The sequence below is a fragment of the Lepidochelys kempii genome, chromosome 3 (genome assembly GCF_965140265.1).
Source record: "Lepidochelys kempii isolate rLepKem1 chromosome 3, rLepKem1.hap2, whole genome shotgun sequence".
In the NCBI taxonomy this organism is placed as follows: Eukaryota; Metazoa; Chordata; order Testudines; family Cheloniidae; genus Lepidochelys; species Lepidochelys kempii.
The window spans coordinates 184459204-184482911 of record NC_133258.1 but is presented as its reverse complement, the minus strand read 5'-3'; the positions used below and the strand labels follow the sequence as shown (position 1 = coordinate 184482911).

Genomic DNA, 23708 nt, shown 5'->3' with positions numbered 1-23708 from the left:
CAAAGAAAGTAGCCCAGGGACACCAAACAATAGCCTGGTTATGTAGCCAGAATACTGGTCAGTGTATTGCAGTGGGATCTCTGCTGACTCAGTGGTGAAGCCCTCCACCATTCTCATGGCCCTGGGCAGGGACCTGGTGGAGTAGAGTGGGCCCAGGTCCCCCTACCCCCTGTGGCCACCCTACCCTGGGGTGGTTGCCTGCACGCCTTAGGCAAAGAGACCTGTGTTTCACTGCCATCTGCCTGAGCACCTTAGACTGTCAGCCAGGGTAGAGGCCTATAGCCTGCTTATAGCTCCGCCATGCCTGAGGGACCAGAGCCCTATAGACTGCTGTTGTTCTGCCCTGTCTGCAGGCACAAGCTCCCTAGACTGTTTGGTGCTCCACCCTGGCTGAGGGCCTGAGCTCCCTAGACTGCTTACCATTAGGCCCCTACAGTAGGCTGCAGCTCTATAGACTGCTTACTGCTCGGACCTGCCAGGGTGCCGGGGTGGGGGAGGTCCCAGAGTCCAGAGAGCGCTAATTCCCTTAAGCTTTCTTAGACAGCCATGCAGTAGCGAGGGGTTGTGGCTCTCTGCAAAGACTGGTTGGGCGGGAGGACCACAGTCCCTTACAACCTCACATAAAGTTAATGAAAGGGAAGATCCATTTACATCTCTCCAGAGACACAGTGACAGAACAGGATAGTTGGAAACTCAGCCATTGCTGAGATGGGTACCTGAATGTTTCAAAGGGCAGTCTGGACTCAGGAGCTTGTCTTTCCTAGCACATGAAGCACTTTAATTCAATACATAAAGTGGAACTTTCTAACTGAAAAAAAATAAAAACTAAATAAAATCCCACCACTGAACACTGACATTAAAACTAGTTCTGTCTCACTACTTTGCAATCTACATTTGGCCTTTTTCTTACAGGGGACACTGTTGAGAGATGCTCTTACCAGCCTAGTGCAGCTAGTTATCAACTTCCAACTGGCATGGAACCTTCTGATTTCTATATTCCATTCCTTTTATTACAGCATTCTATTCCTTTCTTCTGTCGCCTCAAAACATTCTGCTTGCTAACATTACATTCTTTCATTGCAGGTAGAATTGTCCAGTTATTAACCTCTGGCCCAAATTCAATAAATCTGTTTTAGGATTACGGGAACTCTGTAATAATTCACAGCATCACTCTGCCTGCTTGGCATTAGTGATGTGGGAGCCCTAGAAATGGAACAAAGATGATCACCCATTGATTAAAATTGTTCTACTTATCCTCTGGATCTCCAGTTCACTTCCCTCTGTTGAAGCCTGTTGTGTGTGACACACTTTTCACTGGTTTATTGCCACCCTGCATAAGAACAAACACTCTGATTGTGAAGTTATTCTGCACACAACTTTCCTTGATGTCAATAGGCCAGGCTTATGAAAGCATACACATTTTAATGAATAAATGACATTCCTATTTGTAATTTATCTACTTTAAAATGTTAACAAATACTTCTACCGCCAGTTATTGAATTCCAGTAGTTACCAAGACCATCACAGATGTTGATTATTGCACATCTTGATTATTTATGAAGTGCTGATTTCTTATAAACCACACCACTAACCTTATTACTATCTAAAAACAGATGAGTAATTATTAGAAATGCTATTTATTTGTTAAAATTACAAAAATATCTGCAAGTCAGACCTTCATATTTAACTTTTAAACCCAATCTTTTTGTGCAAACTGCATCTCTGATCTCTACTTTCATATTTTATTTAGGCATATGTGCCATTTTTCTAACTCCAATGTTTAAGAAAGCAAATCAAAGCCACGTCTTCTCTCTTTTTGGATCGTACAGGCCTCCATTCCCTCTGCTCCCTTCCTATTGTGTAAATATGAAAAAAAAAGTCTTATTATGTACCCTAGAAACTGCTGGATTTATTGTTTGTCTGGTAATGCTCGGCCACATTTTGATACTGTTGTTCACACTCAGTGAGTAGCACCTTGCTCTACAAGTAGTTCCGCTGTTCTACTTTCTGGTGTAGTTGCTGTTTGATGCCACAGCCACACTGATTGTGAAATAAAGCACTGTTCATCATGAGGAAGGGTGTCAGAATTTGGCCCATTGTTTATAGCAGAAGTCTTTTTGTTTTCTTATGGTTGAAATTAATTTCCTATGAGAATTGGGTGGTGAATCTAGTAGTTTTCTATCTCTGTGGGTTTCAGCAGCTTCTTTAGCAGCCCCCTCAAAGTGAATTGTGTCTTGCTGCCAGTACCTGTGCATCTTCTTTGGATTAGTCTGTTCATAGAATATCAGGATTGCAAGGGATCTCAGGAGGTCATCTAGTGCAACCCGCTGCTCAAAGCAGGACTAATCCCCAATTTTTGCCCCAGATCCCTAAATGGCCCCCTCAAGGATTGAACCCACAACCCTGGGTTTAGCAGGCCAGTGCTCAAACCACTGAGCTATCCCTGCCCCTGAGTCTGCTTTTGTAGGGCCTGATCTAAAGCTCACCATAGTGAGTGGAAAAACTACCATCATCGGGCCCCTAATATGCTCAATTTATTTTTTATGTTAATACATAGGACCTGATTCTCCATTGCTTTGCGCCTTGTGTAGTTATTTATACCCGTGCAAAGTAAGGAAAAAGTGTGTATGAAATGCTTCCCAAACAGAACACCAGGGTTTTACTCCTACTTTGTGCAGATGTAAATGACTAGATGAGGTGCAGGACAACAGAGATTCAGCTATGCTGGGTGAAATTCCAGCCACATGGAAAACAGGAGTTTTGCCATTGATTTCACTGAGGTCATGGTTTCGCCCACTCTTTTTTGCCTTTAGCAAATATGGAAGTGTATCTCCAGATTTCTCAGACTTCTCACCTTTCTTTGCATTCAAAGTGTTCCAATCAAAAGAAAATATTATCTTTTGACTATGTTCACCAAAAAGTTTAAAAAAATACCATTTAAATTAATTTTTCATGTCTTTATATAACTGAAGTTCTTCCAGTGTGAAAGTGAGGCAGATTTTACTACTGTTCAGTGATTGTCTCCATAACTGAAGTCCCATACTTCTTAATAATAAATAAATTTCACCTGGTTATGTGATATGAGTACAGTTGATCAAAAATTTTCCATTGAAATCTTTTTTATGGAAAATGAGGTTTTAAAAAAACTGAAAGTTTTCATGGAAAGTGTCTGCTTTCCTATAAAATTTTTCATTTTTTAAATTTTCAGTTGAAAACAAAAATTTGTTTGGCTTTTAGCAGTTTTTGGCTGAAAATTTTTTATTTTCATCAGTTTATACTAATACTCTCCTTCTACTATTTCCCACATAATCATGTCCAATATCTAGCTTCCTGGGAACCTGAATTTGCAGCCTTAGTATATATGTATATGCTAGATAATTGCCTCATATATTTGTCTTTAATTTTTACCCACAACTTCATTTTAAAAAATAAAACAGTCATGACATTAGGCTATGTTCAGTACAAATGGAAACCTCAAGATGTTTCTACATCCTGTTGGTTTGATTTTTTTTCTTTTGGGCATTTTCTTAATCTTAATGTGCATTGAAAGACTGATGGCGTTCATTTATGTTTTGCCTATTATGTACCATTTGAAGTTCCTCCAAAAACTGAACTAAAAAAAAAGTTATTTCAGCCAATCACAATATTTCCTGGTTTTATCAGTATGAAGCTGGATACATCCTAAACAGTAAGTGAACCTATCTATGGCTTCTTATATGTGGCTTTCATAAACTCATGGAGACACCTAGTGGACAGGGTAATCTATATTGTTAAAGCTGGTAAGACTATGCTCTTCTGACTCCTAACCAAGAAGAATATTCTGTCTTCTTTCTCATGCCTGCACGTAATTCTCATTAATGTGGTTATTTGGAGTGGATGCATAGTGAGATATTATTGCCCCTAGTGTGGAGCCTAAATTTATTTCATGGAAAGGAGATGGTAATTTGTGAATTAAATCCAAACAATACTAGCTGAACTGCTATTCTTTGATTCCCGTTTTATTCAATTCATACACCCCATCAGCTCCTTTGTGATTTCTACCAATAGCATTGTGATCTGCTGTTCTAGGGTGAATATGATGGTGGGCATGTGGGGGGAAGAAACAAAGAAGAAAAAAATAGTCAAAAGGTAGAGTGCATGTTCACTGATTTGTGGGTACTTTTTCAAAATTTAAAACAAATTCCTGCTGTTTAAAAATCATCTCTGAAGTAGATTTCAAATTCCCATAACATATTTATCTGTTTATCTGGAGCCAAGGGGATACCTTCAGCTGAACTTCTGTCTGCCTTCTCTTTTTTAAACCTATTTTAAACTTTTTTTTTTACTGTGATTACAGAAACACCTCTGATGGGCATACCTGAAAATCAAAGGTGGTGGTGAAGTGATTCATCTCTATTTTTAGTTTGTCTTCTTTGTTCAGCACTTTGTATATAGTTTGTTTTCATTTGTAGATCCTGCAAACACTTACAGATCAGGGCTAAGTCATTTCCCCCTGTTCTTTTATGGATCTTTCAGACATAAAAAGGATAGAGAAACATGTTATAATTAGGATAATGTGATTGTAAAACCACAAAAACTGTCAAGGGGACTCAGTATCATCTGAAATGACTTCAAAAGCCACTTTCTGAAATGGACTAGATTTCAAGTTGAGGGTGTCCCTTTAAATCCTCCAGCCTATGTAAGGACTGCAGAAGGTGTTGCATGTTGCAGAATTGGTATATGGGAAAGTCAGGATGACATTTGGCCTGGGTATGAGCATGTGATTTTTTTATGATTCCTACTTTCATAAATTAGAGTTAATATAATATCCCCTGTAAACCCCAGAACTGGGAGGCTTGTAGGGAACAACCTCTGGGTCCCCTTGTTAATGAAAAGGGACAAATTGAAGAGACTCTTACCTGTGGACAGATCTCATTGGCATATTTATCACTTTGCCTCAGTGTAGGTTTATAAGGGGTTGAAAGTTGTATTGTTTGGAAGGTTTCTGTTCTATTCTTGGGAATGGTGTTAAGTGTTTAATGCACTAAATATATTTTTAAATTAGTGTATGATATGGTTATACATGGGGTAAGGGGGAAATCTAAGTCACCCTGATCATGTGGTCAGTGGGCTTAGATTGGATAGTTGAGTTCAACCTAAATTCAGGGGTGGGGGATACATTTACTGGAAGGTCTTATATTGCTCTGTACTGCTACTTCCGTAGAGAGGGAAAATGATCCAGGGATTAGGGCACTAACATAAGTCTTGGCAGAGCTGCATTTAGTTTCCTGCTTTGCCATAATTTTTCTTAGTGCCTCAAAGCCCCATTTTTCAGATGGGGAAAAAATATTTTCCTGCCTCACAGCAGGTGTTGTGAGAATAACTACACTAAGTATTGTACGATGCGTAGATTCTATGGTGATGGGGAGACAGGGGCAGACTGAATACAGCCTGCATCTTTTTTTGTAAAAGGTAGCATGGGGGCATGTCTATATCTATACATCCTGTGCAGCAAGTGGAGTTGCAAATCTACAGTGCGGCAGCATGCCATGCATTAACTGTCCATGTGGAGCCTGCTGCTGCGCACTAGAAATTCACTAGTGTGCACTGACATATTGAGGTGTGAATCAGCAGTATGTCAATGTGCAGTAAGGAACTCTGAATATGTAGCAGCAGGGTCCACATGGTCAGTGAGTATGTGACACACTGGAGCACTGTAGATTTACAACTAAGCTTGCAGTGAGTAGTATAAGGGGCCTACCATCAATCAGACGTAGGCCCTGACCCATCAGGACCTGCCCACCTATCACTTTAAGACCCGCCCCCTGGGGGTATTACTTCCGGGGTCAAGCCGGACACATGACCGGAAGCAAAGGGTGTCATGTGGCCCCTCTAAGAACTCCTCCCACTTCCCTCTACCAATCAGGATGGGTTTTGCCCCCCTTTAAGACACCCCCCGCCTGAGAGTGGATTAGACCAATTGGGGGGTGTTCTGTGGTGGGGTGGACAAGGTGAATGGAATCAGTCAGGTAAATGAACGATTAAGAAGTGATGGTTGAGGATGGGGTGTAATGGGGTTAGGAACTGACCCAGGGTTGCATAAATCTAAAAACAAGCAGTGGGGAGCTTACACTGTTTCTTTTCTGAAAATTCTTGACAGCTCAACAGTACCTTTCTAGAGGCCTTTGAGAACTTACACATTGGTAGCCATGTGGGAGTAAATATATCATGCATCAGCTGTTTTTGCTTGTGTCTGAGACATAGATCTCAAAAAGAAAATCTGTAAAAGGACAAAATGGAAGAATGAACCAGCTCAGACTCCCTAATGGTAAGGGTCATGGTGTCCATTTTCACAGGCAGCTGTAAAAGGTCGTGTTAAACCAGCGATTAATAAAATTTATTTAAATTTGTCAATATGAATGTGTCCCCTCCACACTTGTGTTATTAAAAGATGGTACAAGTAACAGTCACGTATACACAGACAGCTCTGTTAAAGAAAATATATTACACCCCTGGGGAAGTTGGGAGTTTTGGCTGGGTGAATCTTCTTTTTCAAGCGGCCAAAAAGCATAACTTTGATAGAAGACAGGTAACAGCTTGGCTTTCAGACCTATGCTTATGCTTTACACAAACCAGCTCAAATATGTTTTAAAAGAAACAAGACCATTGTTTCAGATGTGGATATGCACCAGTTCTCCAAACACAACAGCGGTTTTAAGTAATTCTTAACAGTGTTAGACATTCTATCCAAATATGCCTGGGCCTTAGGCCTAAAAGACAAGACAGGTGGTGAGATATCCAAGGCCTTTAAAGCTATTTTCAGTGAAGGTCGCACGCCCCAAAAATTACAGGGGAAATTATCAGGGGAAAGAATTTTTAAACAAATCTTTAAGCAGATTGTTAAAGTGGCATGTCATTCACCATTTTGTTGCTAATAATGAAGTCAAAGCTGGGGTTGTGGAGCGATTTAAGAGAACTTTAAAACCTAGGATGTGGAGATATTTTACAGCGCATAACACCTTTCGCTACACCGATGCGGTACCTGACTTTATAAAGAGTTACAACCAGAGCTTTCACAGAACTATACATACCTGCTGATGTTAACCCTTCGAATTCTCTGAAGGTATGGAAAACCATTTACAGAGACTGTTTTATTTTAAAACTTGTTGCCTCTCTTAGAAAAGGCGACCACGTGAGACTAAAAGGAGCTTTTGAAAAAGTTTATGAACAAACATTTACCGATGAGATATTCATAGTGGATGAAACCTTAAATAGGGGCCAGAAACCTGTATATCGATTAAAAGATTACAAAGGTGAGACAGTTACTGGATCTTTTTTTCCCTGAAGAATTACAAAAAGTAAACCCCAAATGAGACAGGATTTACAGGATTGACAAAGTTCTAGCGGAGAAAGGAAAAGGGAGAAAAAAGCAGCTACTGGTGAAATGGTTGTCTGGCCGGGTAAGTTTAACAGCTGGGTGGAAGCTTCTCAACTCTGTGACATTTAGACGCGAACGAAAACGATTCCTCCTGCAAAGAGAGAGAGAGAGACAGAAATGAGCGATGGTGGGTTTTACATTACTTTGTCCAGCTCTGGGGTTTTCCCCCAAAAATCCAGCTCAAACTTTACAATACGACTAATTAAGCCCTTGGATCTCCTGGGTGCCTGGGAGGTGGGGTAGTGGAAATACAATACCTGCACAGCTGGAACAATATCAGCTAAGACACCCCTTTCAAAATCATCTTTGGAGATATGGCGTGGAGTTTCATCCTACGACGAGGTTATTACTCATCCATACCCCAATTACTGGATCATCTGAACAGTACTGTGGCTCGTCATCCCAGACCGCCTGAGGTGGTCATGAACTACCACCCTGTGGGTAGAAAAGTTAGACTTAAATTCGCCAATTTTACTTATAGGTTTTCTACTGGCGGGGAGCTAGCTAACATTCTGGGTTTGGGCCCCAAGTGCAGCATCCAAAAAATCCCCTTTTCAGCAGACATCACAGGGAGTTTCAACTCCTTGTATCTATACATGAATATTATAGAACACCAGTTTGTGGGGGAATTTTCCGTTCCCCTGTTATGCTGCATCCCCTCTGAGGAAGGAACAATGAGTTTGTCACCATCACCTACGATAAACCTCATTACGTTCTCTCAGTAAACACCACATTGACACTATAATCATTGAAATGAAGACCGATCAGAACAGACATGTCTTATTTCACTTCGGCAAGGTGATCGTCAAACTGCACCTGCGTTCCCAGAGAGAGTGAGTTTTCTAAAAAGCAAAGCACTGTGGTGACCCTAAAAAATTATGGCGACCCCACCATCTGCAGGAACTATTACAAAACCCAGGCTGGTTATGCCCTTCCTGGATAGCATGGAGCTTCCATGATGTACGGGGCTGGTGTGGGCAGAATATTCCATAGCCTCTTTCAAAAAGCCATACCACTTCTGAGGAGGGAACTAGAGATTATTAAACCCCATGTAAAAAACGCCGCTCAAAACATAGCGCTGTTTTGGAGAAGGTGGGGAATCCAGCTGCACAGGAGAGATCGGGGCTGATGTACATTAAAAGGAGGAAGACAAAGAGAAATGCATCATACCCACGATGCACGGGTCCTCCAAAACCCTTTAAAATAAGGGCTTTGACATGCAGGGTGGCCATAAGCGAAAGTCCAAGAGGAAGCCTAGGCGAAAGAGGGGACCTTCACTACCTGGTAAAAGAGAGATATTTTAATCAACATGGCTTTTGTTCACTGCGGGTCTGAAGAGTGCAACAAATCCAAACTAGGCTTGTTCCAAATAGCGCCTACGCAGACCAGCATAGAGAAAAGCATCTATGTCGAGGTGCCACCTGTATCAGGCATTGTGGAGGCTGCCCCCATTAACTTTTTTATAGCAGGGAATGGCATAGATTATATGGATTTAAACAACACCCTGCTGTATCTTTGTTACAAGATTGTAAAAGGAGACAGAACTGAACTCACCGGAGAAGCCGAGGTGGGCCTGCTGAATTACTCCGTGGCCTCTATTTTCAGTCAGTTGGATGTCACGCTGGGAGATTGCCTCGTAAGCCAAAGCAACAACTGTTACCCTTACATGGCCTTTATTGAATCGATGATCAATTACAGTGATGACACCCTAGCCCCGCAATTTCCCGCCAGCCTGTTTTACAAAGACACTCTCAGACAACATAAAGAAACGGAGATGGATGGCAGGAATCTAGGGTTTGTGGGGCGAGCAAAGCTGGCGGCTCTGAGCAGAATGATAGAGCTGTTGGGTCATCTACACAGCAACCTGTTTTTACAAGAAAAACTTTTGTTGAATGATATGGATGTGAATATTAAACTGAAGTGCAGTAAAGATGCCTTCCGTTTAATGGGCAGTGCAGCTGCAGGCTTTAAACTGCACATTGTACCAGCGTCCCTTTTTGTGAAGAAAGTACATGTGGCCCTGGGAGTCCGTCTGGGGCACACGGAGACCCTGCTAACTGCTAATACTAAATACTCAGTGGACCATGTGGGAATGAAAGTGTTTAGCATCTCTGCGGGCAGCAGGGTCAATAACCAGGAAAACCTGTTCTTGGGACAGTTACCCAAAATGCTTGTCCTAGGATTTGTGGATAATGATGCTGTCATAAATATAAAGGGAAGGGTAACCACCTTTCTATATACAGAACTATAAAATCCCTCCTGGCCAGAGGCAAAACCCTTTCACCTGTAAAGAGTTAAGAAGCTAAGATAACCTCGCTGGCACCTGACCAAAATGACCAGTGAGGAGACAAGATACTTTCAAAGCTGGAGGTGGGGGGGAACAAAGGGTCTGTCTGTCTGTGTGATGCTTTTGCCAGGAACAGATCAGGAATGCTCTTCAGAACTCCTGTAAGAAGTTAGTAAGTAATCTAGCTAGAAATGCGTTAGATTTCCTTTTGTTAAATGGCTGGTAAAATAGGTTGTGCTGAATGGAATGTATATTCCTGTTTTTGTGTCTTTTGCCTAAAGGGATTCTCTATGTTTTGAATCTGATTACTCTGTAAGGTATTTACCATCCTGATTTTACACAGGTGATTCTTTTACTTTTTCTTTAATTAAAATTCTTCTTTTAAGATCCTGATTGCTTTTTCATTGTGTTCTTAAGATCCAAGAGTTTGAGTCTGTGTTCACCTATGCAAATTGGTGAGGATTTTTATCAGGCCTTCCCCAGGAAAGGGGGTGTAGGGCTTGGGGGGATATTTTGGGGGGAAGACGTCTCCAAGTGGACTCTTTCCCTGTTCTTTGTTTAACACGCTTGGTGGTGGGTTCAAGGACAAGGCAAAGTTTGTACCTTGAGGAAGTTTTTAACTTAAGCTGGTAAGAAGAAGCTTAGGGGGTTTTTCATGCAGGTCCCCACATCTGTACCCTAGAGTTCAGAGTGGGAAAGGAACCTTGACAGATGTCCTTAGCAGAAGTTACGTTAAAAACCCCTTTCATTTTAAACATTACAATATTAATTTTGTGGCCTTATATGTGAATGCTGAACAGATACCAACCAAGCCTCTGCAACCAGACTTCGAGGCCGGACACTGCATGAAAGAATACATGAATTTGGTACAGACGGCTGGTAAACACATGAAAGATCGTTCTCTGTTAATCAACCATGAGGAATTTGCACAGGGTTACACCTTGTTTACCTTTGACCTGTCTCCCGATCAGGAATATGCCAATCACTATTACCTGATTAAAACTGGGAACCTGAGAGTAGAAATACGTTTTGGGAAGGCTTTGACAGTCACCATCAATATGATTGTTTATGGAGTTTTCGACAATGTCATAGAGCTAAATCAGAGGAGAAACATTCTGTTTCACTACATGTGAATATGGACACTGTGCAGCTCTCACGTGTCTTATCAGCGGAACCTTATACAAAAGAATATTTCTTAGATGTGTTCCCTTACAACTGGCTCCCTGGCAGCAAGTTGTCTCAGAGACCCCCTAGGTTTGGTGGTCCACACCACAACAGCACCACAACAGGAGAACCAAACAGGTGAACACTGGCTCACCTTGTATCTGGTGGAGCGTAACTGTGGAGAGTTTTTCAACTCATACGGTCATTCCCCGAACAGTGTGTTGTTTCCTAGAAGCATTATGAAATTTTTAAACAAAAATGCCACTGACATTGCATTTCACACTAGACAATTACAAGACTCTTCGGTTATCACTGCATGTTTTTCTTACATCACCGTAGCAAGGGTTTATCTTTCATAGAATCATAGAATATCAGGGTTGGAAGGGACCTCATGAGGTCATCTAGTCCAACCTCCTGCTCAAAGCAGGACCAATCCCCAACTAAATCATCCCAGCCAGGGCTTGGTCAAGCCTGACCTTGAAAACCTCTAAGGAAGGAGTTTCCACCACCTCCCTAGATAACCCATTCCAGTGCTTTATCACCCTCCTAGTGAAAAAGTTTTTCCTAACATCCAACCTAAACCTCCCCCACTGCAACTTGAGACCATTACTCCTTGTTCTGTCATCTGGTACCACTGAGAACAGTCTAGATCCATCCTCTTTGGAACTCCCCCTTCAGGTAGTTGAAAGCAGCTATCAAATCCCCCCTCATTCTGCTCTTCTGCAGACTAAACAATCCCAGTTCCCTCAGCCTCTCCTCATAAGTCATGTACTCCAGCCCCCTAATCATTTTTTTTAAAAAAGGAGTACTTGTGGCACCTTAGAGACTCACAAATTTATTTGAGCATAAGCTCACGAAAGCTCAAGCTCAAATAAATTTGTTAGTCTCTAAGGTGCCACAAGTACTCCTTTTCTTTTTGCGAATACAGACTAACACAGCTGCTACTCTGAAACTAATCATTTTGTTGCCCTCCACTGGACTCTTTCCAATTTTTCCACATTGTTCTTGTAGTGTGGAGCCCCAAACTGGACACAGTACTCCAGCTGAGGCCTCACTAATGTCGAATAGAGGGGAACGATCACGTCCCTTGATCTGCTGGCAGTGCCCCTACTTATACAGCCCAAAATGCCATTAGCCTTCTTGGCAACAAGGGCACACTGTTAACTCATATCCAGCTTCTCGTCCACTGTAACACCTAGATATTTTTCTGCAGAACTGCAGCCTAGTCATTCGATCCCTAGTCTGTAGCAGTGCATGGATTCTTCCGTCCTAAGTGCAGTAGTTTGCACTTGTCCTTGTTGAACCTCATCAGATTTCTTTTGGCCCAATCCCCTAATTTGTCTAGGTCTCTCTGTATCTTATCCCTACCCTCCAGGGTATCTACTACTCCTCCTAGTTTAGTGTCATCTGCAAAGTAGCTGAGGGTGCAGTCCACAGCATCCTCCAGATCATTAATGAAGATACTGAACAAAACCGGCCCCAGGACTGACCCTTGGGGCACTCCGCTTGCTGCCAACTAGACATGGAGCCATTGATCACTACCCATTGAGCCCGACGATCTAGCCAGGTTTCTATCCACCTTATAGTCCATTCATCCAGCCCATACTTCTTTAACTTGCTGGCAAGAATACTGTGGGACACCGTATCAAAAGCTTTGCTAAAGTCAAGGAATAACACGTCCACTGCTTTCCCCTCATCCAGTTGTCTCATCATAGAAGGCAATTAGGTTAGTTAGGCATGACTTGCCCGTGGTGAATCCATGCTGACTGTTCCTGATCACTTTCCTCTCCTCTGAGTGCTTCAGAATTGATTCCTTGAGGACCTGCTCCATGATTTTTCCAGGGACTGAGGTGAGTCTGACTGGCCTGTAGTTCCCAGGATCCTCCTTCTTCCCTTTTTTTAAAGATGGGCACTACATTAGCCTTTTTCCAGGCTTCCGGGACCTCCCCAGATCGCCATGAGTTTTCAAAGATAATGGCCAATGGCTCTGCAATCACATCGGCCAAATCCTTTAGCATCCTCGGATGAAGTGCATCCAGTCCCATGAAGTTGTGCTTGTCCAGCTTTTCTAAATAGTCCCAAAGCACTTCTTTCTTCACAGAGGGCTGGTCACCTTCTCCCCATGCTGTGCTGCCCACTGCAGCAGTCTGGGAGCTGACCTTGTTCGTGAAGACAGAGGCAAAAAAAGCATTAAGTACATTAGCTTTTTCCACATCCCCTGTCACCAGATTTTAAAATTGTATTCTAATGACTTAGTGCAAAATGACTGGATGGTGATGAATTTTGTAAAAAAAATATAAAATGTAATTCTCGGGCATGCCTAGCCTCACTCAAAATATGTTTCAACAAACCCAGAAGTGTGTATGTTGCAATGATTTTCATAGCCATGTTACCCAATAAAGCACCCCTAATGAGGGGTTTAAAAAAAATTGATGTTTGGTGGGTTTTGTTCTTTTTTAAAAAAAATAATAATGACCAATTCAGAAAAAATACATGTAGATATATTTTTTTAAAGTATAGAAATGTTTTATTTAAAGCAAAACACTACCAGTTGTAATTTTTATTTTTTTTAGAACATGAAAAACATTTCACACAGAGCCATTCTGGTCTTTTAGCCAATTTTTATTTTTTAGATGGCAAAAAAGGGGTTAGTTTTTCTCAGTCAACCCCGGTGACAGTTGTCGAGCCCTTCGAGCATTCCAAAAGATTTCTTTTGGCTGCGTTGCACATGCCGGAAGATGGTACGTTCAGTTCTGCCATGGCATTCATAAACACATCCCATCCTTTAGGTACATGTCTGCTAGCAACAGAGTGCATGTTAGCATGTTGAGCATGTTAGAACCATTAACCATAGAGGCTTTGTACACAAAAGCCCCTTTATTGTTCCATGAAGAGATATTTTTAATCCTGGCCCAGCTTATTTAACAATGCTAATGCATTTTTCTTATAATGCTTATTCATGTTATCCAACACCTCCTGAGCAACAGAGTCTGAGGTCTTTGGTGATTCTGGGGGTTTGGGAGTCACACTCTGTTCCTGTTCTGGGAGAAACAGACTTATTTTCCCTTTATCTACATCTCTCTGCTTCATGTACATTAGGTACCTTTGAAACATGGCCCTGTAAAGTTTAGCCTTTTTGTATTTGGCTAAGTCAGTCCTTTGAAGAACAGACTTCATTTCAGCATCCAGTAAGTGAGTGGCGGTCGTTCTGCTATTTTCCTCCACCAGAGGGGGAGCCCTTAATTGCTCCAACTGGTGGCTGGGCACCAGGTACATTTTTTCTGCATACTCCATTATTGATTAGTTAAAAGCCCCATTATCAGAGGGATTGCAAAACTTAACGGAGGTCATGTAAACCCCCCCAGATTGCTTCACCAGATGCTTCTTTCTTTTAAGTGAAACCCTTTTATTACACACAGTTTTTATAAGTGTGTGTCTCTTTTTTAGCATGCACACTTGATTCTGTGTCAAAGGTACATTTCCTTTTAAGGTATTGAGTGCTATTTCTGAGATGGCCACTCCTAAATCGTCAGAGGCCGAATGCAGTATAGCCTTCCTGTGTTGCGGGGATGATTTGCTAAGTAATTTAAAAGGCTCAGGTTTCTCTTCATGCATGTTTTCAGTCAGCAGCCCCAGCTGTTAAAAAAGGGGGCCTGCTAATAATTCATCTCTTTTTATACCTGACTGTTGTTCTTTTCAAAGTATAAACCACTGGCCAGTCTGGAGGGAAAAGACCAGTTCTTAGTCTATAAGCTGGTGAGGAAGCATTTAAATCCACCACCAGGTAGCCATAAGGTAGCATCCTCAAAAGCTTCTAGAAAGAATTGCGCTTTGTCGGGGTACATTTGTTGAGCTAGCATGAAGATTTATAATTTATCTCTGGGTTTTTTTTAACAGAACCTGTGCTTTGTGTTTATGTTAATCGTGCGACTCTTTTTTCGCTGACAAAAAATACATTCTGAACTATATACATAATGCTCAGGTTCCTGTGATGCATGTACTTGGTAAAGGCTTTCTCAATTTCACCGCTTTCAAGCAGAGTTCATCAGATCGTCTACAATAATCATATTTACTTTATTGGTAGGAAACAAACAATTACTGTCAAAAGCATCGGGTAGCCCCTTCACAAAATTGATGAAGGGATATTTACTGAGCAGTTCTTTATACAGAGGTTGCCAACAACTGTAACACCACATAATGTTCTCAGGCATAACAGACAGCATGCGTTTAGCATTATCCAACACAGTTTTTTATTAAATAACTTTCCCCACAGTTGCTAGGCCCTGTGAGAATTACAGAAAAGGGCTGTTTCCACCTTGTATCCATTTTCAAAAGCTGTACAGCAGTGTTTTAAACCCTTCTCCAAGCCCCCTCTTGTTGTAAATGACTTTGTGTTTTTTAAGGGTCTTTGTCTCTATTTGCCACTGATTTTTGTTCCTTACAATAGAAGGCTGCTACACCTCTATCTTTTTTGGGATGTTCTCTCCCAGGGCTGTGCTATACATCTTTCAAACTGTCATTGTTGATCTTTTCACAGTTTGCTATGTTCAGGGTAATCCCTTTGACTTTCATACAGGACTTTCCTCCCAGCAGCTTGTACCCATATGTTTTTGGGCTGGCTGACACAAACTCCGTGATGTGTTGATCTGGAGGGATCTCGCTTGTGAGGTCCCCTAAATAATCCCCCAGAGGAGGGTTCCAGTCACCCTCCCTTTTCACAAATATCACCGAGTCAGTGTTGTTGTACGGGCACCACTCTTGCAGCCTGTCTAGCAGGTTGTATAGTTCTAAGCGGGCATAAGTGTTGGTAAAACAGAATATGGAGATGTTGGTATTGCCAGAGACCAAGTAGTGGTCTTTCGCATGCTTCCAAGACATGCATGCTGTTTCATCATCAATAAACTTGCAGGATGAAACCTCGTAATTGAGGGAAAACAAGTACTGAAAGAGTTTGTCAGGGTCTCTCATGATGCTGGTATTGGGTAGTTTTGTTCTTTGGCTGAATTTGTCCCACAGAGAATTTAAAAACAGCATAGTGATTTGGCGCTTAGCGGGGTTCAACATGATCTTGTGTTGGCGTAAACACATGCCTTCTTTCTGGTAGAAATCATTAACATACTTATTTTGTTTTTCTTCCTCTGTGCACCAGCTGGGATACCCTGAAGCCTCTTGTTTTTGGCAGAGGTGTAATTTTATGTACTCTGAAAAGTTTGTCAGATTTTTTCTTCAAAATGCCAGATTTCATAGATTTTAGCCACCTTCGCTATGGTCGCATTCAATTCCACCATGCACCAAGTCCCCAGGATGGCCCTCTCTTCATCAGTATGGATGCACATCTCCTGCTGCTCGGTTTCTGTACAGGTTCAGCATAGCGGGAACATAAGTTTGCCACCCACTCTGACAGGTAACGATGGGAAAAAGAAGCCACGCGGGGGGTACATTTTAACTTTTGCAATTCCAAAATAATTTGCAAGGGGTCCAAATTTGTCATGAATTATATCGGGGTGTCTGATAGGGTATTCTTTGGTTTTGTTTACGAAATGGTACAGGTTGGTAAAATCATAATAGTGGATTTCTTCACCGAGGTTAGGTTTGTAATATAGGCAGATAGCGTTAGTCCTCCCCACAAAAAAGAGCATCCCCAGGCACGAGAGGCTGAGGCATCTGGGCTTTGTTTAAGAAATCTTCAAGCTCCCTGTCTGTTTCTATCATCACCTCCCACTCAGGCTTCCAGAGGGTCCTCACTACATAACCAAGTCTTTTCAGATAGTTGGTCTTGAGCTGCGTCTTGAAATAAAGAAACCCAAAAGTTGTCCCCGTCATAGGATTCTGTGCTTTTTCACAATAACAGGTGACACAGCCCTGGAAAAAACACCCATTAAACTCAAAGGCTGTACATACCCTGTTAACGATGGCATAACTGTCTAGAAAGTAGGGGCCTACTTGTAATTCCCCACCCTGTAAAGCGTGCCATATCTGTATAGTCTCCTTGTGAGCAGTATACAACAGCCACTGAATAGAGGGGGTGAAATATCTCTTTTTCTACCTGTGATAGTTTTCTGGAGGGAGAAGAGCTATTGTGTTAGGCTGCAAAAACATAAACCTGTACATAGACATGCAGACAGATGCCAGTGTTATGTACCAGAAAGGATCTATACACAATTTTACCTCTGTGAATTTACCAGGGCCTCTCTCTACAATATCCCCTGCCTCTGTCATTTTCATGATCTCTTCTCTGTACAGGATACAGGCCATCTCAAAATGTTGACATCCTGCTGACAATAATACGCGAGCTCTTTCTGCAAGTCAAATGTCTCACATCTGTTGTTCCAATACCAGTCAAGAAATTCTGCTTTCTCCCTGGCCATCATGCTGTCTATGCCATATTGCTCCATCCCGGACATAGGCCCCACATAATTTTGGTTTTCTAAAGTGTTAAAAAAATGTGGGAAATACCCTTTGCAACCTTCAAACCCCATCGCCCGTGGGAGCTTGCTAAGTTTCATAGGCAAGAAGTTTAAAGAGTCTATAAAACAAATGCCCAGGGCCTTAACTTCCACATACATTTGTTTACTACCCAGAGTTATCAGTTCTATGCACATCTTTTCCTTCAGTAACTGTCTCACGACGAAGTACGCATTGTAACCTTTGGAACTGTGCACTAGGAACGTGTAGTCCCAGAACTTTTTGCCAATAAAGGTCTTAACAAAGGTAGAAAGACACTCATCACCCTGAAATTCCCACGATTTTTCCGGCTTTAGGGACATAGCAAAAATGTAATTGGGCACATGCAACCCCGTCTCCTGCATGCATTCAGAATTGTAAAAAATATACTTTTCCAATGATTTGGGCTTTCTAATGTTATCCATAAAACACAGGTGGCTGTCTACATCACCAGTGATCAAACCCTAACACTGCTTACAATGCCTCCCTTTACACCTGTGCCCCTTGTCCATGTAAGACTAACACTTATCACATAAAGTTTTAGACAGGCATTCGATTTGTTTTTTCAATGCATAGTCGATGTGTCTGTCCAAACATTCTTTGGAGTGACAATATAGTCTACAGCTAGGACACCTCAGCTGCACCCCCACAATCTCTGAGCACGTCGCATTCAAACAGAGGTGGCAATGATACCTGCAAGAGTGGTTGTGACTGTACACCGTGTGACAAAACTCACAATAATTTTTTGCACGAACAACTTTTTCACATCCAGAACCCCATAATAATGCTCATTGTGCAACAGGATGAAAAAAGTCTTGGGGTACACTGGGCCTCCCGTTTAAAAAAAAAACAAACCACCTGCCTTTCACCTCATAAAGCGCCACCTGTATGTGGATTCCTAAATGCTGTTCAAATGACGCTACATGGCTGAGCATAATCTTTTTTTGATCTGACAACCCCAGTTTCTCATGCAACTTTCTCGCCCTGTCTAACAATTCCACATCTGTGGGTTTACAGTCGGACATGACGGCCAAGAGCCCGCCCGCAAAACACAGGTTGGTGCTGGTGTAAGTCAGGTTACTAAACATTGTCTCTTTTTATGGATGATTTGACTACTGAGGATAGAATTTAAAACTCTAATGCCACACTGACCATGTTTTTTACAACTGTCACAAGGAGGCACAACATCCCATCGACATGCATCTCTCTATTACTCTGTAACAGCTTTGAGGTCTGATTTAAGAAGTCTTCAGCGGACAGCTCATCCTTAGTTCTTCTTACTGAAAACAAAGGGTTGGTTAAATTATGACTCTCTAAACGTGACTGACCATTATCGTCAGGGGCTACCCTACTGTTAACATCATCGAGAACTAACTGTATTCCCCTGTGTATGGCTTCGATGACCTGCTGATCTGAATTTATTCGGTCAATATTGACAAAACAAAATTCCTCACAATACACCAAATCCCCAAATCTAGGTAATTCCCATTGCCAACTTCTCACTCGCCTCATGTACACGTCTGTTTGGGGGGTCTGCATCAGCATTTTCAGGGTTACTTGGGGGTTTCTCTATGGGACCATCAGCTGCATCTTCTACATCAGACGCTTTTTGAGTGTTAGACTCCAGGGGGCCACCACAAGGATCATCAGAAGTTGACAGAGAACCATCTAGAGGGCCTTCTGTGGAATTTTCTAAATCAGAGTCACCACCGGAGGTCAGATTCTGCCTCCCCATTCTCAGACACATCAGTCTGAGAGCCTCCAATAGGGGGCATCTCTTTTTGTTTTTTTCTCCTCATCACTGCTTTAGCCTTTTAAAAAAATTTTACAGCGACCCTGGCCCATAACTTTTGGGCAGCCGTCTGTTTATCCCCCAAATGCTGTCCCCCCCCCACCCGCCTTTTGTTTATGCCTTAGCTGATGTGTACCCTTGAGGATGCCCTTTTTACCCAGGCCCCTTTCCATGACTAGTCACGCCTGCTCAGAGCCACCCTCTGGAAAAATGGAAGTATTTTTCAAAAAGTCACCCACAAGAGCTTTTGCATTTTTGATGTAGTTTCCAGTCCTCCTTTCTTTTAGTACCCCTGAGGATACAGCGTCAATCAGCTTTCTGAATAAAGCGTCATATTTTTCCCAAATCTTTTTAGAATACCGAAGAGCTGTGCTGAGATCATTGTGTTGGGAGAATGGTTGGCAATAATTTTCAGATTCGTCATAAGGCGATACCCCAGCATTGCAAGACATTTCAGTCCTTGTTTTTTTATTCACAACCCCTAAAGCACGTGCTCTGGATTTGTGAATGTGTGTTTTCCCTCACATTCACAACCCCTAAAGCGCATGCTCCAGGTTTGTGAATGTGTGTGTTTTCACCCAGTTTTCTCAGGGCTTGGTGTGGTGCTGACCGCTGAGGAACTGGAGTTGTGTTTGCGTGGTTACTTTTTACCAGAGAGTCTTTTGTTTTGTCCTTGGGTTTGACCTATACGAGCTGCCCTGATGCTTCATCTGCGGTCTTGTGCTGTTTTGTATTGGTACTGTTGTTGTTTTTATTAAAGGTCTCAGAGCAGATTTCTGGTTCTTTGGCGGTTCTGGTGGAGGTGTCCCTGTAGCTCTGACTACAGCATTATCAAGATAGCTGCCCATGCCTGATTAAGAAAAACAGAGATGTTCCAATTTAGCATCAAATAAACATTTTACAAAACTTAACTTTACCATCTTGCTCACCTACACCTATGTATTTGCTTAAAAATACAAAACCTCATAAAATAACCAAACCAAGAAGCAAAACATATTTACTGGGCTTCATCCATCCATCAGCCGTTGATGCTGGTCTTTTCAGATGTCTCTTTCCTTTTTCTTTTGAGTTGTTTACCCTCTGATCTAAGGATATCTCATGTTTTGAACATACTGTGGAGCAGACAACATTATTATTATAAAGCACATGAAACTGTCTTGTAAACTTAAAAAGTTAAATAGTCATTAAGGTGTTTTTCTACTTAAAAAGTCATAGCTTTAAAACAAATTAATCCATTTTAGGCTGTACAAAAAACACAGGCTTTGGTTTATTTCTACCACTAATGTTTCTCAAAAACCTAGACATTTTTTTAATACAGGCACGTTTCCACCATGCACCCAAAAACAAAGTGTGCAATAAAATACTTTTAAAATCCCCCACCATAACTGTCTTCTGTAGGCCCCCTAAATCACTGTTGCCGGCACCCAGTGCCGAGAGGCTAAACAACAGCTGAGGTTGGTTCGCTACCCAGTGTGCTACACCCAATAATCACAAAGGGGTGGAGAAGCAGAAAAGTTTATTTGCCGCTGCAAAAAGGTACAGGGAGAATAGAATCTCAAATCCTGCACACAGAGCAGGAAGTTACACAGGCTTTTATACATCCTTTTCCCCAGCATACCTATCCAATAGCAAGCTGCCCTAAGTATCCATATAGCCAGCCAATCCAGTTCCCAGCTAATTCCCTTGTTCTCTGTATCATTTGTTAAACTATACATAAAGCTGCTTTATTCAGCATTTTTCTTCCATATCTGCCCTGTTTGGCCTTGTTTAGTTTCATGCAGTCTGACTCTGCAACATATTGTTGCAGATCCTCAGCATAACTGCTGTGTGTGCCTCCAGGCAGGGGGGCCAAGGACACTTGGGCCTAGTACGCAGAGCTGCTGCGAGTGCCTCCAGGTGGAGGGGGGGGCCGCCAAGGACACCTAGGCCTAGTGCAAGGGGGCTTCATCGACACTCGTTGTCTTCCATCCCCTTGTTGCCGGCACCCAGTGCCAAGAGGCTAAACAACAGCTGAAGTTGGTTCGTTACCCGGTGTGCTACACCCAATAATCACAACCGGGTGGAGAAGCAGAAAAGTTTATTTGAAGCTTCAAATAGGTACAGAGAGATTTGAATCTCAAATCCTGTACACAGAGCAGGAAGTTACACAGGCTTTTATACATAGAATCATAGAATCATAGAATATCAGGGTTGGAAGGGACCTCAGGAGGTCATCTAGTCCAACCCCCTGCTCAAAAGCAGGACCCATCCCCAATTAAATCATCCCAGCCAGGGCTTTGTCAAGCCTGACCTTAAAAACTTCTAAGGAAGAGATTCCACCACCTCCCTAGGCAACACATTCCAGTGTTTCACCACCCTCCTAGTGAAAAAGTTTTTCCTAATATCCAACCTAAACCTCCCCCACTGCAACTTGAGACCATTACTCCTTGTCCTGTCCTCTTTCACCACTGAGAATAGTCTAGAACCATCCTCTCTGGAACCACCTCTCAGGTAGTTGAAAGCAGCTATCAAATCCCCCCTCATTCTTCTCTTCCGCAGACTAAACAATCCCAGTTCCCTCAGCCTCTCCTCATAAGTCATGTGTTCCAGAACCCTAATCATTTTTGTTACCCTTCGCTGGACTCTTTCCAATTTATCCACATCCTTCTTGTAGTGTGGGGCCCAAAACTGGACACAGTACTCCAGATGAGGCCTCACCAATGTCAAATAGAGGGGGACGATCACATCCCTCGATCTGCTCGCTATGCCCCTACTTATACATTCCAAAGTGCCATTGGCCTTCTTGGCAACAAGGGCACACTGCTGACTCATATCCAGCTTCTCGTCCACTGTCACCCCTAGGTCCTTTTCCGCAGAACTGCTGCCTAGCCATTCGGTCCCTAGTCTGTAGCTGTGCATTGGGTTCTTCTGTCCTAAGTGCAGGACCCTGCACTTATCCTTATTGAACCTCATCAGATTTCTTTTGGCCCAATCCTCCAATCTGTCCAGGTTCCTCTGTATCCTATCCCTGCCCTCCAGCGTATCTACCACTCCTCCCAGTTTAGTATCATCCGCAAATTTGCTGAGAGTGCAATCCACACCGTCCTCCAGATCATTTATGAAGATATTGAACAAAACCGGCCCCAGGACCGACCCCTGGGGCACTCCACTTGACACTGGCTGCCAACTAGACATGGAGCCATTGATCACTACCCGTTGAGCTCGACAATCTAGCCAACTTTCTACCCACCTTATAGTGCATTCATCCAGCCCATACTTCTTTAACTTGCTGACAAGAATACTGTGGGAGACCGTGTCAAAAGCTTTGCTAAAGTCAAGATACAATACATCCACTGCTTTCCCTTCATCCACAGAACCAGTAATCTCATCATAGAAGGCGATTAGATTAGTCAGGCATGACCTTCCCTTGGTGAATCCATGCTTTGACTGTTCCTGATCACTTTCCTCTCATGTAAGTGCTTCAGGATTGATTCTTTGAGGACCTGCTCCATGATTTTTCCGGGGACTGAAGTGAGGCTGGCTGGCCTGTAGTTCCCAGGATCCTCCTTCTTCCCTTTTTTTAAAGATGGGCACTACATTAGCCTTTTTCCAGTCATCCGGGACTTCCCCCGTTCGCCACGAGTTTTCAAAGATAATGGCCAATGGCTCTGCAATCACAGCCGCCAGTTCCTTTAGCACTCTCGGATGCAACTCGTCCGGCCCCATGGACTTGTGCACGTCCAGCTTTTCTAAATAGTCCCTAACCACCTCTTTCTCCACAGAGGGCTGGCCATCTATTCCCCATGTTGTGATGCCCAGCGCTGCAGTCTGGGAGCTGACCTTGTTCGTGAAGACAGAGGCAAAAAAAGCCTTGAGTACATTAGCTTTTTCCACATCCTCTGTCACTAGGTTGCCTCCCTCATTCATTAAGGGGCCCACACTTTCCTTGGCTTTCTTCTTGTTGCCAACATACCTGAAGAAACCCTTCTTGTTACTCTTAACATCTCTCGCTAGCTGCAGCTCCAGGTGCGATTTGGCCCTCCTAATTTCATTCCTACATGCCCGAGCAATATTTTTATACTCTTCCCTGGTCATATGTCCAACCTTGTTCCCAGCATACTTATCCAATAGCAAGCTGCCCCAAGTATCCATATAGCCAGCCAATCCAGTTCCCAGCTAGTTTCCTGGTTCTCTGTATCATTTATTAAACTATACATAAAGCTGCTTTATTCAGCATTGTTCTTCCATATCTGCCCTGTGTGGCCTTGCTTAGTTTCAGGCAGTCTGACTCTGCAACATATTGTTGCAGATTCTCAGCATAACTGCTGTGTGTGCCTCCAGGTGGGGGGGCCAAGGACACTTGGGCCTAGTACGCAGAGCTGCTGCGAGTGCCTCCAGGTGGGGGTGGGGGGCAAGGACACCTTGGTCTAGTGCAAGGGGGCTTCATCGACACTCGTGATCTTCCATCCCCTCGAGTTACCTAGTGGCCATGCCCCAGTGTCCCCAACACCCTCGAGTTACCTAGTGGCCATGCCCCAGTGTCCTCAACAACTCCCTCCTTTGAGAACACTCATCAGCCTTGGCTCTGAGTTTTCTCACTTCGGCTACTTATTTCTTTACAATAG

General features: G+C 42.8%; 1 protein-coding gene across 1 annotated transcript; it reads left to right on the top strand.

Annotated features, from left to right (window-relative positions):
* Positions 1-8726: 8726 nt before the first annotated feature.
* Positions 8727-10837, top strand: LOC140908846 (uncharacterized protein F54H12.2-like). The gene is made up of 2 exons (XM_073336742.1): positions 8727-9503; positions 10505-10837. Exons 1-2 carry the CDS (start codon positions 8727-8729, stop codon positions 10835-10837), a joined length of 1110 nt encoding a protein of 369 aa, XP_073192843.1.
* Positions 10838-23708: the final 12871 nt, after the last annotated feature.

Excerpts from the sequence above, each read along its gene's own strand:
- LOC140908846 (XM_073336742.1), top strand. The coding sequence starts at position 8,727 with ATGGCTTTTGTTCACTGCGGGTCTGAAGAGTGCAACAAATCCAAACTA. Across the intron at positions 9,504-10,504 it reads CTAAATACTCAGTGGACCAT|ATACCAACCAAGCCTCTGCA; the intron begins GTGGGAATGAAA and ends AATGCTGAACAG.